Genomic DNA, 15,065 nt, shown 5'->3' on the forward strand with positions numbered 1-15,065 from the left:
GCTTTCTATTCCTGTACTTGAGCACTACTGTACTATTTGTAGTACCTTCAGTGGGTGGGTGCATTGCCTCTTGTCTCTTTGCCTTTTCTGCTTATTCTGAACACCTTTCCTTCCTTCTGCCTCTGTGCTTACCAGGTCTTCATATTTAGGAAAATATTCCCATCGTTTTGTCTCCAACCCCATGTTCGGGCTGGTGTTCCATGACATCGCTGTGTAACTCTACCACGGCTCTGCTCATCCCATTTTGTAGTTTCTCATGCAAGCTCTTTTCCAGAGGTGTTCTGAGGTCCCTCAGGTTTCCTAAGATTCTTCTAAGGGCTTGAGAAGTCAAGTACTGGGTTTTTCTATAACATCTGAAAACACTGATGTTTCGCTAAACAAGGCTTGTGGGAAAAATAGCCTTGGAGCATACCACTGAAAACCTGTAAACTGTGTAACCAGTTTATCAACAAAAACAATAGCAGTCCTAATAAAATTTCTAGGATAGCTAAATGTGCTGGGATTAGCATGTAGCATTACAGTCAGTCCTTCACAACCTTAAACTCGAGGGTTCATCTTCCTTTTTTGAAACTTAGGTCCTAGAAGATAATTTACTTATGGATATAACTTTATTTGTATATATTTTTATCAAAATTAAAGAAATCTGAACCTAGGTATAGCCTTAATTTATCTGTTTGGGTTTCTTCTTTGTCTTTTTTTTTTTTTTTTTGTATTTGTATTTTTTATTTTATTTTATTTTTTTAGATTTTATTTATTCATGAGAGACAGAGAGAGAGAGGCCAAGACATAGAGAGAGAAGAGGCTTCCTGCAGGGAGCCCACTATGGGATTCGATTCCCAGACAGGGAACATCCCCTGGCCAAAGGCAGACACTCAACTGCTGAGCCACCCAGGCATCCCCCTGTCTGTTGTTTTAATCTAGAAACAGTGTCTTAACATTTCATCTGCATTCACAGCTTCCCCAGACCACTTGAAGAAACTGTACCAGCATCCGATTGCCCTAGAGGCAAGTACTTGATATTCTCAGCTTTTTGCTGAAAGTTTTCTTAAGTTGCTAAGGTATCTCTAATATAATATATGTAGTCTTATACCTTCCTGTCACTTCGAACCATGAACATGGAAACCACCACAACTTCTTCATTATCTGCACATCATTGCCTTATAAACTAAATATATGAGCTAACAATTTGTGTTAAACATGATGCACTGTATCAGATTATGTATCCTATTCCAGAAAACCTATCCTGACCACCAACCTCCTAGATACCCTAGAGCTTTGTGTTTAGATGTGTTTGTCTTTTCTATCAAACCAGAGGGAAGGGAGTCAGGAAATCTGGCTTCAAAGTATTATGCTGCTCCTTGTTCACGAGGTGATGTGTTTCCCAGCTTTTAGAGTACCTGATCTCTGGTCTGTTGCAGTAGGTCAGAAACACAATTACACATTTCCTAAAATGGAAATGTAATTCTCCCTCCCTTGTTAGCATCTGTGGCTGACTCTGTTGCATCTAATAGGTGCTTTTAAATTAGCTTCAACTCATGGATCTGTAGGAACTTGGGATCTTTCTGAAGTTGGATGTAAAACTTCTCATTCATTCATTTTTTAATTAGAGAGATGGGCCATAAATACAATCAGTTTCTCAAAAGGGTCCAGGCTTAAAAAAAAAAAAAATTCACTGGCCTTACAATATGAAGATTTTATGGTACAACTATATGTAGTTTTTTTTCTTTCCTTAAAAAAAAAATCACTGGCCTTATAAGATGAAGATTTTATGGTACAACTATATGTAGTTTTCTTTACCTGCTTTCTTGCTTTAATACCAGCTATAACCTTAGCCTTTAATTTAAATCCCTTAGTCCTTTAATTGCATTATATAATCTGTGCCTTTTTAAGGAAGATTTCCTGGGTTCCTGGATCCACTTTGCTCTGGGCTTCTGTAGTCCCAACGTAGTCACATGCATTGTAGTACCCTAGTCCTTTACAGATTGTTTCTACTTGAAAGTGGGCATGTGAATGCCTTCCTCCATAGGCTTATTGTAGCTTTTAATGAGAGAATGTACAGAAAACAGTACGGTGTCTATCAGCAAATGGTAGTAGTTCTTGTTGGTTTGATGATGATTCTTGCCTTTCTCACCAAGAGTGTACACTTTTGTGTAGTGAAGTCCACATTTGTTTGTTTTGCTGTGGTAATTTTGGACTGGCCAGGTTAGAGCTTAGAAGGACCTGAGAAGGATTAAGGTCACTCTGTGGAATAATTTTTCCAACTAGTAAAATACAGCATTTCCAGTAGGGCCATTAAATGTGGGCATAGTCAGAATTAGGCTTATAAAGTCCTAAGGTAGGTACCACATGGGAGACTCACAGAAGCTGCCTCCTAGTCTAATATAGCCACTTTTTCTTTCATCCTGGGAAGGCATTCACTCCGAGTAATTGGCCTCTAATTTGTTTAGAGGCCAAAACAAAACTCCCCCAAAACAAAAACAAACTTTACATGCTAGAATTGTGCTCAGCAAGTTGAAATGCTTGGGCTGTAAAATGATGCCCAAACTAAGACCTGTTGAAGGAACAGTGGATTGATGTTGCCAGTTGCACTATGTGCTGGGAAATGCACTCATTAAGGAGAATAGTGCTGTGGGCCCATATTTTTTTTCAGTTACTTCTTTTTTGGGTATAGGGGATGCATTGGAACCAGCTAGGTTTGTATAAGTGAGTTTGAATAAGTTAAATAGGAATGAGACATGAGTTCACGGTATTTCCTCTACTCAGATAGTTTTAAGGAGATCATAGGAAAATACAAAAGAGGACACAGGCAGGCAGTGGGGACAGGGGCAGGACTTGGTGAGACAGCTGCCCCAGTAGTGCTGGAGCAGCTCAGTGCCAGAGGTGTGAGGACTTGATGAAGCTCGAGGTTATCAGTTGCTTTTCTTCTCTAAAGTCAACAGTGAGGGTGCAGCCTTGCCAGAGTAGGCTGTCATAACTCTTTTTTCTTGTTTTTTTTTTTTTTTTTTTTAAGATTTTATTTGTTCATGATAGACACAGAGAGAGGCAGAGACACAACACAGGCAGAGGGAGAAGCAGGCGTTTTGTGGGAGGCCTGATCCCAGGACCCCGGGGTCACGATCTGAGCTGAAGGCAGGAGCTCAAACACTGAACTGCCCAGGTGCCCTGGCTGTCATAACTCTTGTTTTTGGTCACAAGCATTTCAGTTTTCACTTTCCCTCTCCTGATTTATTAATTCAGAAATTAAGTATTGTATGAATTTATTTATTGACTATAGTTGAATAAAAATTAAATTGTATTCATTATGATGTATTAAAATTTTTATTTAGTTTATCAAATTGCAGTTGTGTCTCATTTAAAGATGCTGAATTTGACTTTAAAGAAGTTTGTTGTACTTGTACATATAACATATGTTCTAGTGCTTATACTATTAAAGTTGTTAATAAAATTTGTGGTCTCCTTATCACTACGGGGTTTACCAAATAAAACAATTTTAATATATATGTACTTGTATGTGAGTGTATTTTAAAGGTGGATCTGTTTTGTTTCATTTTTTATATTTTGTATTCAGTTGGTAATATGTTACTTTGTGTTAACATTTTGAATTTATGTGGTGCATTTAGGATGTTTCGCATATAGGTGTTAGATTTTTTAAGTGTAGAAATTTTAAATCATTCAAGTTATTCATGCATATTAAACTAGACTTACCATACTCTAAGGGCCACCTGGCTTCATGCTTAAGAACATGGTTTTTGGAGTCTGAAAGACCTGGGACTATGTCCCAGCAGTGTCACTTTCTAGGCAGCTCTGTTTGGTATAGCAGTGACTGGCCACATGTAGCTATTAAGCACTTGAAGTGTGGCTAGTGTTCCTGACTGAATTTTAAATTGTATTTAATTTTAATTAGTTTTGGTCTAGGTAGCCACGTGTGACTAATGGCTATCATATTGGGCCTCACAGTATGAGGTGACTTAACTCTTTTGTGTCCCAGATTTCCCATCTATCCAGATGAGATCAAACTTAAGCTATCTTTTGTGATTGTTAGAAGAATCAGTAAAATAGTAGATTTAAGGAACTTTAAACCATTCCCAGAACAGAGTATGTCCTTGAAAAATGGTGGTTATAATGACTATTATATATTTAATAAACTGGAATTACTTTCCTGTGAGCATTAACTTAAACCTGTTTATTTTTATTCTTCCCTTTCAGGATTAATTTATTTTTGGAAATCAAGTGCAATATTAAAGGGAAAACAAACCACACTACATTATTGGAAGCCATTTCTGCTAATTTTATTACATTTTAAAATTTATGATTTGATTTGAATTCTATCATGGGAGGAGCTGTGAGTGCTGGGGAAGATAATGATGACTTAATTGATAACTTAAAAGAAGCTCAGTATATCCGCACTGAAAGAGTGGAGCAAGCCTTCAGAGCGATTGATCGCGGAGATTACTATTTGGAAGGCTACCGAGACAATGCTTACAAAGACTTAGCCTGGAAGCATGGGAACATACACTTGTCAGCACCTTGCATTTATTCTGAAGTTATGGAAGCATTGAAACTTCAACCAGGATTGTCTTTTCTTAACCTGGGAAGTGGAACCGGATATTTAAGTACAATGGTGGGCTTAATTTTAGGTAATTTTATTTTTGTAAAATTTTATTTTAAAAAGTAAGCTTTGTTACTGTTCATGATTTACAGGGTTTGTAAATTTGTCAATCTTTGAATGTATATCCTCGGAGTAGTTCTCTTCCTTCCTTAAGTGTGGAAACACAAGATAGTAGTAATCTTTTTTTTTATTCTCAGCCCTGACCCTGAAAGTTAGCTTGTGCATTTAATCCTAGGCTTAAGAAGCCCTTGGAACTGTTTTTCCAATCATTGTCTGTAGTTAAAATTGAACAACTGGTAGGCAGGAAACTCAGGGATATCATGTAATCTGTCTCAGGTACAGGGTTGTGACTGCTGGCATAGACAATTCAATAATCATTGATGTCCCATTTTAAAGGGAATGGTGCCAGGTTTTTGATAGAAATACAGGAGTATGTTGGTGTAGAGTATATGGCACTGGTGAGGCAGAGCAAGTATTTGGGAGAAAAACAGAAGAGAAGTATATGTCAATAAGCTTTCAGCATACTTGCTGTCTGTTCTGTCAGGTATTATTCCTGGTACACGTATACAGCAGTGATCAAAAGGGACACATAGCTCTGCCTATGAGAAGCTTACTGTGTGCTTACTGTCAGGGTGAGGTGGTGTTTAAAACACTTCACATAGAGTAACTCATTTAATGTTCCTGAGAATCCTGTGATGTACACACTATTAGGATTCCCATGTGTGTAGGTGAGTAAACTGAGGCACAGAGAGGTTAACCTGCCTCAAGTCACAGAGCTAGGAAGTGACACCTGGGAAATACAGAATGTGGGTTGAAAAGGCATGGATGGAAGAAAATATGTGTTAAGACCTTAGGATGATGTTGGAGGGTGAACAACCATTATTTTTACTAAGCCACTTGGTTTTTCCTGAGTGCTGCTGTGTGACAAGCCTTAAGGTAGAGCCTCAAGGCCCATAACCTAGACTCTTGTCCTTGAGTCAGACTGGTGGGAGTGGAGAGACAAGAAAATCAGCCATTCTCATCTAGTGTGATAAGTGCTACCGTTGAGGCAAATGCCCGAGTTATAGGGATGAGACTGGTTTAAAATTCAGTCTACAGTGATGGAGAATCATTGAAGGATTTTGAATAGAGAAATGAATATACTCTAGCGAGGCGACTCTGTGTCCCAGGGTGCTGAGACAGTTTTAGTTTCTCTCTCTTGTCCTAGCATCAGTATTTATGATATCCTTGTCTTTCCCAAAGTTCTAGTTTTGACAATAAATTATGTAGTCACGTTGAGTGACTTTTAAGGCATTTTCAGGCCTGAAATTCCTCTTTCTTACATATTAACCAGTTCTTTACTTTCTTTCCTAGTCGTGGAACCTGAAGTTTATTTCATAAAAACAACGGAGTCAGTTCCTAATACATAATACAGCCTAATACATAAAACAGTCTATTTCATTCCACTACTAAGTTTCTGATACATAATGGTATGCCTAAAAATAGTAGCCAATTATTTTTACCAAGAAGGAAATCAGCTCACATTTAAATTTGGTAATTCCTGAGACAGGAATTTCTCTGCAGGTTGGGAACCTCACATAATCTATTAACTTTTGAAAAAGGGATCTCAGGGTTTGAGACTCTGTCCAAATTGAAGGAACTTAATTGAGGGAGTAAGTAGAGCTTTTAAAAAAAATGGGAGTTTCCTTCTTGAAAGTGCATTTCTTGACCAGCTCTGGCAACTTCAGGCTGGAGTCCAGGCATCCTAGCATGTCTGGCTAGCCTCAGATCACTTGTTACCCTGTGTCCCACCTCTCTGGCCCTGTCAGCTGGCTCATGTCAAGGGAGGTCAGTCTTAGCCAAAGGCCTTCAGGGAAGGGGGGCGGAGGTCATAATTGGCAACCTTGCTAGCAATGAAATTGCCCCCTTAAACTTTACTCCTCAGTCTCTGTTCCAAGAGATTAGATTCTGTGGTCAGATGCTTTGTAGGCTGACCTCAAACTTTATTGTAACTTGGAAACTATACCAGAGGGCTGCATGGAGAAACAGACCCCTGTGTAAGTGATCCACAATGCAGTAGAGATTTCCCCCGTTACAAGGCTCCGGGGAGGCATGGTCTTTAGTTACATGTATGACTATCTATCGTTACTGGACATTATTTCAGGATTTATCTGTGTGTGACCCTGTGGTGGAGACCAAGATAAAGTTCAACTCTTTTTGATGGGAAATGGTCATTTGGTGAGAAAGATAAGAACTCTTTAAAGAAGAAGGAAAGTCAGAAAGAACAGTCTGTAAAACAGTGATTACTAACAACTAATAAATCTTGGATCTGTCTAGCTTCTGAGGAAGCTTAATGCTTTTGCCCCTCCCCCTCCTTTTATGGTTTGCTTTGTGAGCGTTTTAAGTCAAGGAAGTGGACCCAAAGAAAGGTGCTTACATGTTCCCAACAATATCTGAGTACAGTGAATCAGATTTGGCTTTGTTGCTTCACAGTGACCTTACTAACTAACAGAAGTTTTGTCCTTATTAAGTAACTGTAACATCATCGCTCTAAGCCATGCTTCTCTCCTAGTCACAAGATAGGAATGACAGGTGCTCACCATAGGCAGGGATTCTCATTGACGACATGCTGAGCATGCTCTGGAGGAACCGTGTCTAAGGGCTAAGGCAGGGAGAGCAGGGTGTCTGTGATTTGGTAATACAGATAAGAGAAATGCTCATTGACGGCTTGCCACTGCTGCTCCCTCTGGAAACACACCTGTAGAGGACGGGAAGCCATCTTGTGAGAGCTTTTGTTCAGTGACAGGAAGTTCGGTTTATCTGAACTTCAGGAAATTTCTTACAATTGAAGTACACCTGAGGCTGTTATTCATAAGTGGAATAACTTCCACTCATAAGTGGAATAACATTCATTTATTTTGCTCCAGTCCTGGAGAATGGATCACTCCAACTCCTAATGTGCCTCATTTAGACAACTTCTGGTTTTACATTAAAGATAAATTCTTGTTCACTTGTTTCTCAAGACTCCTCCCAGAACTAAGGATTTTCACAAAGAATCAAGTGCTTAATTCTCTCAATACTGTCTTTCCCATACCTAGGAAATCCTATTGAAAAATTGGTCCAAGAGACGAGGGCTCCTAAGTCCTCTGTTTCCCAGAGGTGAGTTACGAATATCAGGTCTTAAAAGCAAGTTGGTCTGATCATCTTTCTGATTCAGGTAGGGATGGTTTTCCATTTAGATCCTTTCTGCTTAGAGATTCACTCCCATTTTCTTATATACCCTTAATATAAAAGTTATAGTTTTCTTATGAAACCTATAATATGAGAGTTCATCCAACCTAATGGCTTTTTCTTAGTCACTTGACTAGTTCCTGAGTTAATAGAAATGACTGGAGAAACTGCCAGAAGCATTCCAGTATTATGTTTGCCACTACCTCAGCACTACATTAGTTTCTAAAGGTAAAACAGTTGGCAAGCTTGTGTGATAAACAGGCAACCACATTATATTGTCTAATGCTGCTGTGTTGTCCAAAAGGCTGATTAGGTAAGCTACATGTTGCTCTCATATTTGTTCTCCATAGTTTTTATCTCTTTACCAGATGTTATTAAATGGTCCTTATTCAGCTGCCCTTAGATTGCCTTTGACTCAATCAAGATACTTATTTTTTAGCTCCCATTTTAGCCCACCTTCTCCCTTTAATAAGATGCAACTTACATGCAATAAAGTTTGCCCATTTTAAGTGTACAGTTCAGTGAGTTTAGTAAATTTGCAGTTATGTAAACATTACCATAGTCCAGCCTGAGAATGCTTCCATCACCCCCAAATAGATCCCCCATGCCCTGCTGAATCCACTCCTTATCCCCACCCCAGCCCCTGTCAATCATTTACATATGTTCTGTTTCTATAGATTTGTCTTTTTTGTACATTTCATATAAATAGGATTATATAGTATACTGGCTTTTGTGTATGGTTTCTTTGACTTAGCATTATGTTTTCAGGGCTGCTGTAGCATGCATTAGTACTCCATTCCTTTTTATGATTGAATAATACTTCACTGTATGGGCATACATTATTTTGTTTGTCCATTCATCACTTAACGGACATTTGGGTTACCACTTTTTGAGTATTATGTATGATACTGTTAGGAACATTCAAAATGTACAAATTTTTGGGTGGACATCCATTTTCCTTTCTTTTCTTTTCTTTTCTTTTTCTTTTCTTTTCTTTTCTTTTCTTTTCTTTTCTTTTCTTTTCTTTCTTTGGTTTTATTTATTCATGAGAGAAACAGAGAGAGAGAGAGGGACACAGACACAGGCAGAGGGAGAAGTGGGCTCCATGCAGGGAGCCTGACGTGGGACTCCATCCCGGGTCTCCAGGATCACAACCTGGGCTGAAGGCGGCACTAAACCGCTGAGCCACCCGGGCTGCCCTCCATTTTCATTTCTCTTGGATGGATTCCTAGAAGTGGAATTGCTTGGTTCTATGTTAAGTTTATGTTTAACTTTTTTTTTTTTTTTTTTGGTAAAGTTTTACTTATTTTGAGGGAGCCTGTGCACAGGAAAGAGAGAATCTTTCAGGCAGACTTCCCTCTGAGCGTGGCTCAATCCCAGCTTAATCGCATCATCCATGAGATCATGACTTGAGCCAAAACCAAGAGTTGGACACAACCGATTGAGCCACCCAGGCACCCCTGGTGGGTGCCACCCCTGGGTGGCATGTTTAACTTTTAAAGAAATTATCAAAGTATTTTCTAAAATGACTGCACTGGTTCTAGTTTCTCCACATCTTCACTGGTGCTTGTGTGTTTTTTGTTTTTTTGTTTTTTTGTTTTTTTAGTAGCTATCATAGTAGCTATCTTGCTGTGGTTTTTAAGTTGCACTTCTAATGATGTGGAGGAGCATATTCCTGTGTTTTTTAGTCATTCCTGTATCTTTAATTAAATGTCTTTTCAAATTTCTTCCCCATTTTTTAATTAAGTTGTTGGGTGTTCTTATTGAGTTGTAAATGTTCTTCATAGATTTTGATTCAAGCCCTTTATCAGAAATACTGTTTTCAAATGTTTTTTTCATGCTCTTTTAAGCTCCTCTTTTTAGAAATCTCTTGGCTCACTGTGAGCCAATCAGGGAGATCCAGAGTGTTCTTCAGCTCCCCTCCCCCTTTCTTTTTGTTAAGACAAAACATATTCTGTAGGTTCTCAGGGTTCTCTTTGTAGAGTATATTTTCTGTATTAAACCAAACCTCAGTTTTTCCTCTTTTTTTTTTTTTTTGAGGATATTTTGTTTTTACTTTTTAGGAATTACAAAGGCTCTTGGTATGTGCTTTATTTTGGGCTCTGAGTAAATCTGTTTTGAAAAGAACCATTTCATTTAGACTAGTCATATTTTCTGAAATCAGTAAGGCTACTTGCTGTTTAAACCATTCTTCTTAGTCCCAGTTAGGCTTCTCTGCATCCTTTCTTCTGCCAACATACCCTGTATTGAGTTGCCATTATTTTTCTGTATCGTAGGGTTTTCTCCCCACTCTTGCTTCTGGGTATGGAGTGGAACTCATTACTCAACCATCTCTTTCATTGCTGCTACCTCTAATAATCAACACGTGATTTTTGTGTTTGGGATATTACTGCTAATTATTATTGGGTAACAAATGGTAATAAAAATATCAGATATTAGGAAATAGTACAGGTTTTAGAAATCTTAAGGTTTTCATAGTAATTTCTGGTTGTATTTCCTCACACTGTTCTTCAAAGTTGTAAAGCAATCCCTTCAGTGGTGTGAAAAATCTTAGGTGGTTCTCTGTGCATCTTGAGTTTTTATTTACCTTTAGGATTGACTCTACCCAACTCAGATTATTGTTGTATCAAATACAGTTGATCCCTGTTATTTGTGAATTCACGACACCTTAAAATTTGTAAACTTGAGATCAGTACGTGGTGGTTTTTCTTTTTTTTTTTTTTTAAGATTTTATCCATTTATGAGAGACACAGAGAAAGGAAGAGAGAGAGGCAGAGGCACAGGCAGAGGGAGAAGCAGGCTTCCTGCAAGGTGCCCGATGTGGGACTTGATCCCAGATCCCAGGATCATGCCCTGAGCGGACGTTCGACTGCTGAGCCAGCCAAGCATCCCTGTACATGGTAGCTTTTAAAGCCATTTGTGCACATGTCTGCAAATACTGAATTACTAAATGCTGAACCATTGCTACTTAGGGAAACATGTACATTCACATACCTCAAATTGTTAATAATCTTAACTCCTAAAAACCTAACCTCTTCATTTATTTGCTTTATCTTATAAAAGAGAAAATGAGCTTCCAAAATATTAAGAGATTTGCCTGAGAATGGCCCAGGAAGGGCCAGAAATGGGTCCTAGAACTAGAAGGAGCAGCAGGTTGTGCTGTACTGTTCCTTTCTGTCTCCATTCTCTAAATTTTCACCCTATTGTGTTTCTCATTCTGCTGAAAGGTACTTTTTTTTCTACCAAAAATGACTCAGGTGGAAACCTGAATATCAGAATCTATTCTCTCTTTAATTATGTTTTGTGAAATAGGTAACATATTGGTAGGGTTAAAAAAATCCAGAAGAATCAAAAGGCATACTCTATTTTTTTATTTTTATTTTTTGAGAGTGAGCGAGCGAGTAAGAGAGAGAACGCTGCATTCGTGTGGGGGGAGGGACTGATGGAGAAGGGTGAGGGAATCCCAAGCAGGCTCCATGGCTGGAATGGAGCCCATCTTTGGGCTTGATCTCATGACCCTGAGATAATGACCTGGGCCCAAATCAAAAGTCAGATGCTCAACCACCTGAGCCACCCAGGTGTCCCTCAAAAGGCATACTTTAAAAGGTTTTCCTTTTCTCTATTTTATCTAGTTGTCTTCCCACTTCAGGAATAGATTCATAGAGCCTAGAATACCTCGACATTGCATAATACTCATATGATTATAGTTGACCTGAAGTCATAATTTTCTTAGGTACATAAAGGAAAAGATGTATTGCATTTTAGAAGATTCCTATCACAGCTGAAATCACTAAGAAATTTCTTTTGAGTGGAATGTATTTATTGCTAAGTCTTCTGTGGAATGCCTCATTCTGTGATAATAACTATAAAAAAATTTGACATATACTTAATGACTTTTGCCTGTGTACTTTATATTTAAATTAAGACATGAAAAATAAACGTTTTAGGCTTTGTATATTTCATTTGCCTCAGTCTTGGCTGTTAATCCTTTAAGTTTGGGACCATAGCTACATTTTTATTCTTTATCATTCTTTCAAAAGATATTTATTGAACATTGTGCCAGCTGCTGAGGATACAGCAGTGCACAAGACACATCCTATAACCTTGAAATTATTCATATCCTCTCTGAGCTAGTAGTAGAAGTGTGATGTCAGTTGCATTGGCCATTCTTTTCATTTAGTTCACTATTTATTTTGTGAATTGGTCAGTATGCTGGCCCCAGCATCTCTTCAGATATTTTACAAATAAAAACCCAGTGGAATGAAAGAGCTGCTGAAAACGGCTTCCAGGAGAAATTTACTGTATTAAAAAGAATATATAGATCAAGAACTAAAGCTGTTTAAATTAGCTTTTAAACCTATTTTCCATTTTATAGGTGAGCACAACTTTTTCTTTATTTTCTGAATTTACTGTTATAGAAACTTAAATCTGTATTTTGATGTTCCACTAGATGTATGAGATAGTCATAAGTTGTGAACATATAGACTTGAGTATTAGCCTGCTGAGTGGAAATATGTAAATGAGCTGATTGTGACGTTTGTTTTTGATATTTTAGACATGCAATTTACATAGGGGCTTGGATTCATTTTCTGTAAACCAGTATGTTCAGATTTTGTGTCAACATGGATCTTAAGATTCAAGTATAATAAAGAAAAGCAGCACTTATAAATCCATCAGCTGAGAGGAGTTCAAGGGACTGGAATTCTTAACTTTCTGGAAAATTTTTCAGGAGTTGCTTCATGAGGTCTTTCCTAAATCTAGAGAGAGCAGAGAACCAAGTCTCCAGTCTAGTCATACATATATCCAGCTAGCTTCAGAATGGTTACCCTAACGTGGCCAGACTCAGTAAACATTTTGACAGTGTTTGTTTTTCTTTAATGTGCTCTTTTTGTGTAATGTAATAGGATGGAGAAACCATAAGAAATTAATTGTATCTTAAGTGTCAGTTCATGAGGTATGGTTCTTTGTATCTGGTTAATGATTAACTTATCCTTTGCTGATTCCTTTTACTCCCCTTTGCTTTATCTACCTTTGCACTATTTTATGTCTCTTTGTTACACTTCAAGGTGTTCACAGAGTGAAACCTAATACTGTCTGCTTACCTGTTACTGTCTCTGAATTCTTATAAACTTATTTATAAATCTTCCCAAAGATGCTTTATTTTATACAACTGAAGTTAGTAATAAAATGACATTGGAACTTATTAAAAGATGTTTTTACATTATATATTGTGGTTCTTAGGAGAAACATTACCCTAGTTTCATAGAAATCAAGTAACTGATTCACGTGCTCCCTCTTGTGGTAAAAACTTAGTTTTATTCATAATGCTTTTATTTGTAGTTACTAACTCTTGATAACACTTTACCGATGAGAGCAGAGATTTGGGTAGTCCAAAGAGATTTTAAAAATTGGGAGGATGTGGCTTGTGTGCTCAACTTGGGCTGCATTTAAGGTTATCTGCTGGGCCTGGGTCACACCCTGGGAGATTCCCTCTGCTTGTCTGGGGTAGCAGCCAAGCATTTACAGTTGAAATCAAATTAAATTTAATCTACTTTTAAATATAATTCAAAAATTCCCACATATGCAGTCAGGGTTAAGAACTATTTAGAGGTTAGGATTTTGCTTCTGCAACTCATCAGTTTTGTATACAAAGAGAGGACACGTAATGATTTATAAATTGCACCCATACTATACTTTATAGTGTGTGAAGCACTTTTATGTAATTTACTTGATTTTCCCAGGAACTCATTTTATGCAATAGGAAAGACTTCAAAGGGTAAGTTACTGGTCTCTGATTATAAAGCTGTTAGGAGAAGGAATCAAGATTGGAAACTTAAATCTACTCTTTTTCTTACTGTTCCGTGGAATGCAGATCTGAGTCCTCTGTTGAAATGATGGATCTTAAATTAGCTCATCTTGAGAGCTCTTCTAGTTACTTTTCAGGAAGTAGTTTTTGCCTGTGGCTGTGTTCTGTAAATTAGCTTTACACAAAATACTGAAGGTGCTAAAAACTTCATTAAAACATTGTGTGGAACTCTCCTGATTTCCCTGGACTGCCTTAGGCCAGTTCTACCCTCCATACTATACTCAAAACAGCCTTTCAGGGTGTCTCAGAGAAGGAAGCTGTAGTATTGGGTGTCACATAGGGTCAACATTGATGTAAAAAGATCTAGATATTGTAGAGACACCTAAACCTGATAATTATTGACCTTTATATAACTTATATCCTTTAATTATCGACTGATAGATGATAAATGAGCTAGATTAGCTCCAACTGCTACAAAGGAAAAATAGTCTACAGATTTTATTGGAATTCCAATATTGGAATTTTGTTATATTTATTATTGCTCTTAATAAATAGGCCTTTGCCAGCCTTACAAATCATGTCTAATATTACATAGGCTACTTAGGTTTTTCTAGTAACTATTTGTCTTAATAAACTTTGACTTCTGTGTATATTTCTATTTTTTCTCTAACGTTTTCCTATTAAAGATAATAGTCAACTGTTAGTACTTTTATTTTTCTAATAGGTATTACAAAAATGATGCCTTTATCATTTTATAGAAAAACTTCTTCACATTGTCAAATACAAAATAGCATTGAAAACTATTGAATACAAAATTAAGTTTATGCTTCATCTGTTAAATGGTGTTAGAAAGTGTTGACGAATACTGTCTTTTGGATACCATTTAATTTTTTTTTCATTGACCTTTCCTTTGTACCTTCCTGTCAGAATTATTTTCTACTGTTTCTTTTATTAATTTGAAAATCTTGTTTTCTGCTATCTCTGACTAGCTTGCTTGCTTGCTTTCTTTCTTTCTTTCTTTCTTTCTAGAAATATATTTATTTGGGAGAGAGAAGAGTGCACAGAGAGAGAGGGAGAACCCCCCCCCCCACACACACACACCCCTTGGCCCCATCACCCTATGTGGGGTTTGATCCCAGGACCCTGAGATCATGACCTGAGCCCAAGGCAGATGCTTAACTGATAGAGCCACCCAGGTGCCCCAAGCCCATTATTTTTTGATTGAAAAAGTTACATATGGGTATAGTCCAGAGATTTTAGACAAAAAGGTGTAATGATGGAAATGTCTTCTTACCCTAGAGCTTAGTCCCTTTCCTAGAGGTAGCTATGTATACTTTTAGTTTTTTGTGTTTTATTTTTCTGTTCTATTTAATATAGATGCCAAATATGAGTTGTAATAAACAGTGTCACAGTACATTTTTATCATACACTTGATGTGTT

General features: G+C 37.5%; 1 protein-coding gene across 8 annotated transcripts in view; it reads left to right on the plus strand.

The window, feature by feature from the left end:
• PCMTD1 (protein-L-isoaspartate (D-aspartate) O-methyltransferase domain containing 1) overlaps positions 1-15,065 on the plus strand; it is a 67,603-nt gene that overhangs the window by 25,296 nt on the left and 27,242 nt on the right. For 6 of the 8 annotated variants that reach the window (XM_055318360.1, XM_055318365.1, XM_055318362.1 and 3 more), the window contains one exon: positions 4,207-4,637. The exons of the other annotated variants lie outside the window; for them this stretch is intronic. In XM_055318360.1, coding sequence (XP_055174335.1) covers positions 4,331-4,637 — 307 coding nt within the window. In that variant the 5' untranslated portion in view covers positions 4,207-4,330. The remainder of the gene's footprint in view (positions 1-4,206; positions 4,638-15,065) is intronic. 8 annotated transcript variants of the gene reach the window in all.

Source organism: Nyctereutes procyonoides, unplaced genomic scaffold, assembly GCF_905146905.1.
Source record: "Nyctereutes procyonoides isolate TBG_1078 unplaced genomic scaffold, NYPRO_anot_genome, whole genome shotgun sequence".
In the NCBI taxonomy this organism is placed as follows: domain Eukaryota; kingdom Metazoa; phylum Chordata; class Mammalia; order Carnivora; family Canidae; genus Nyctereutes; species Nyctereutes procyonoides.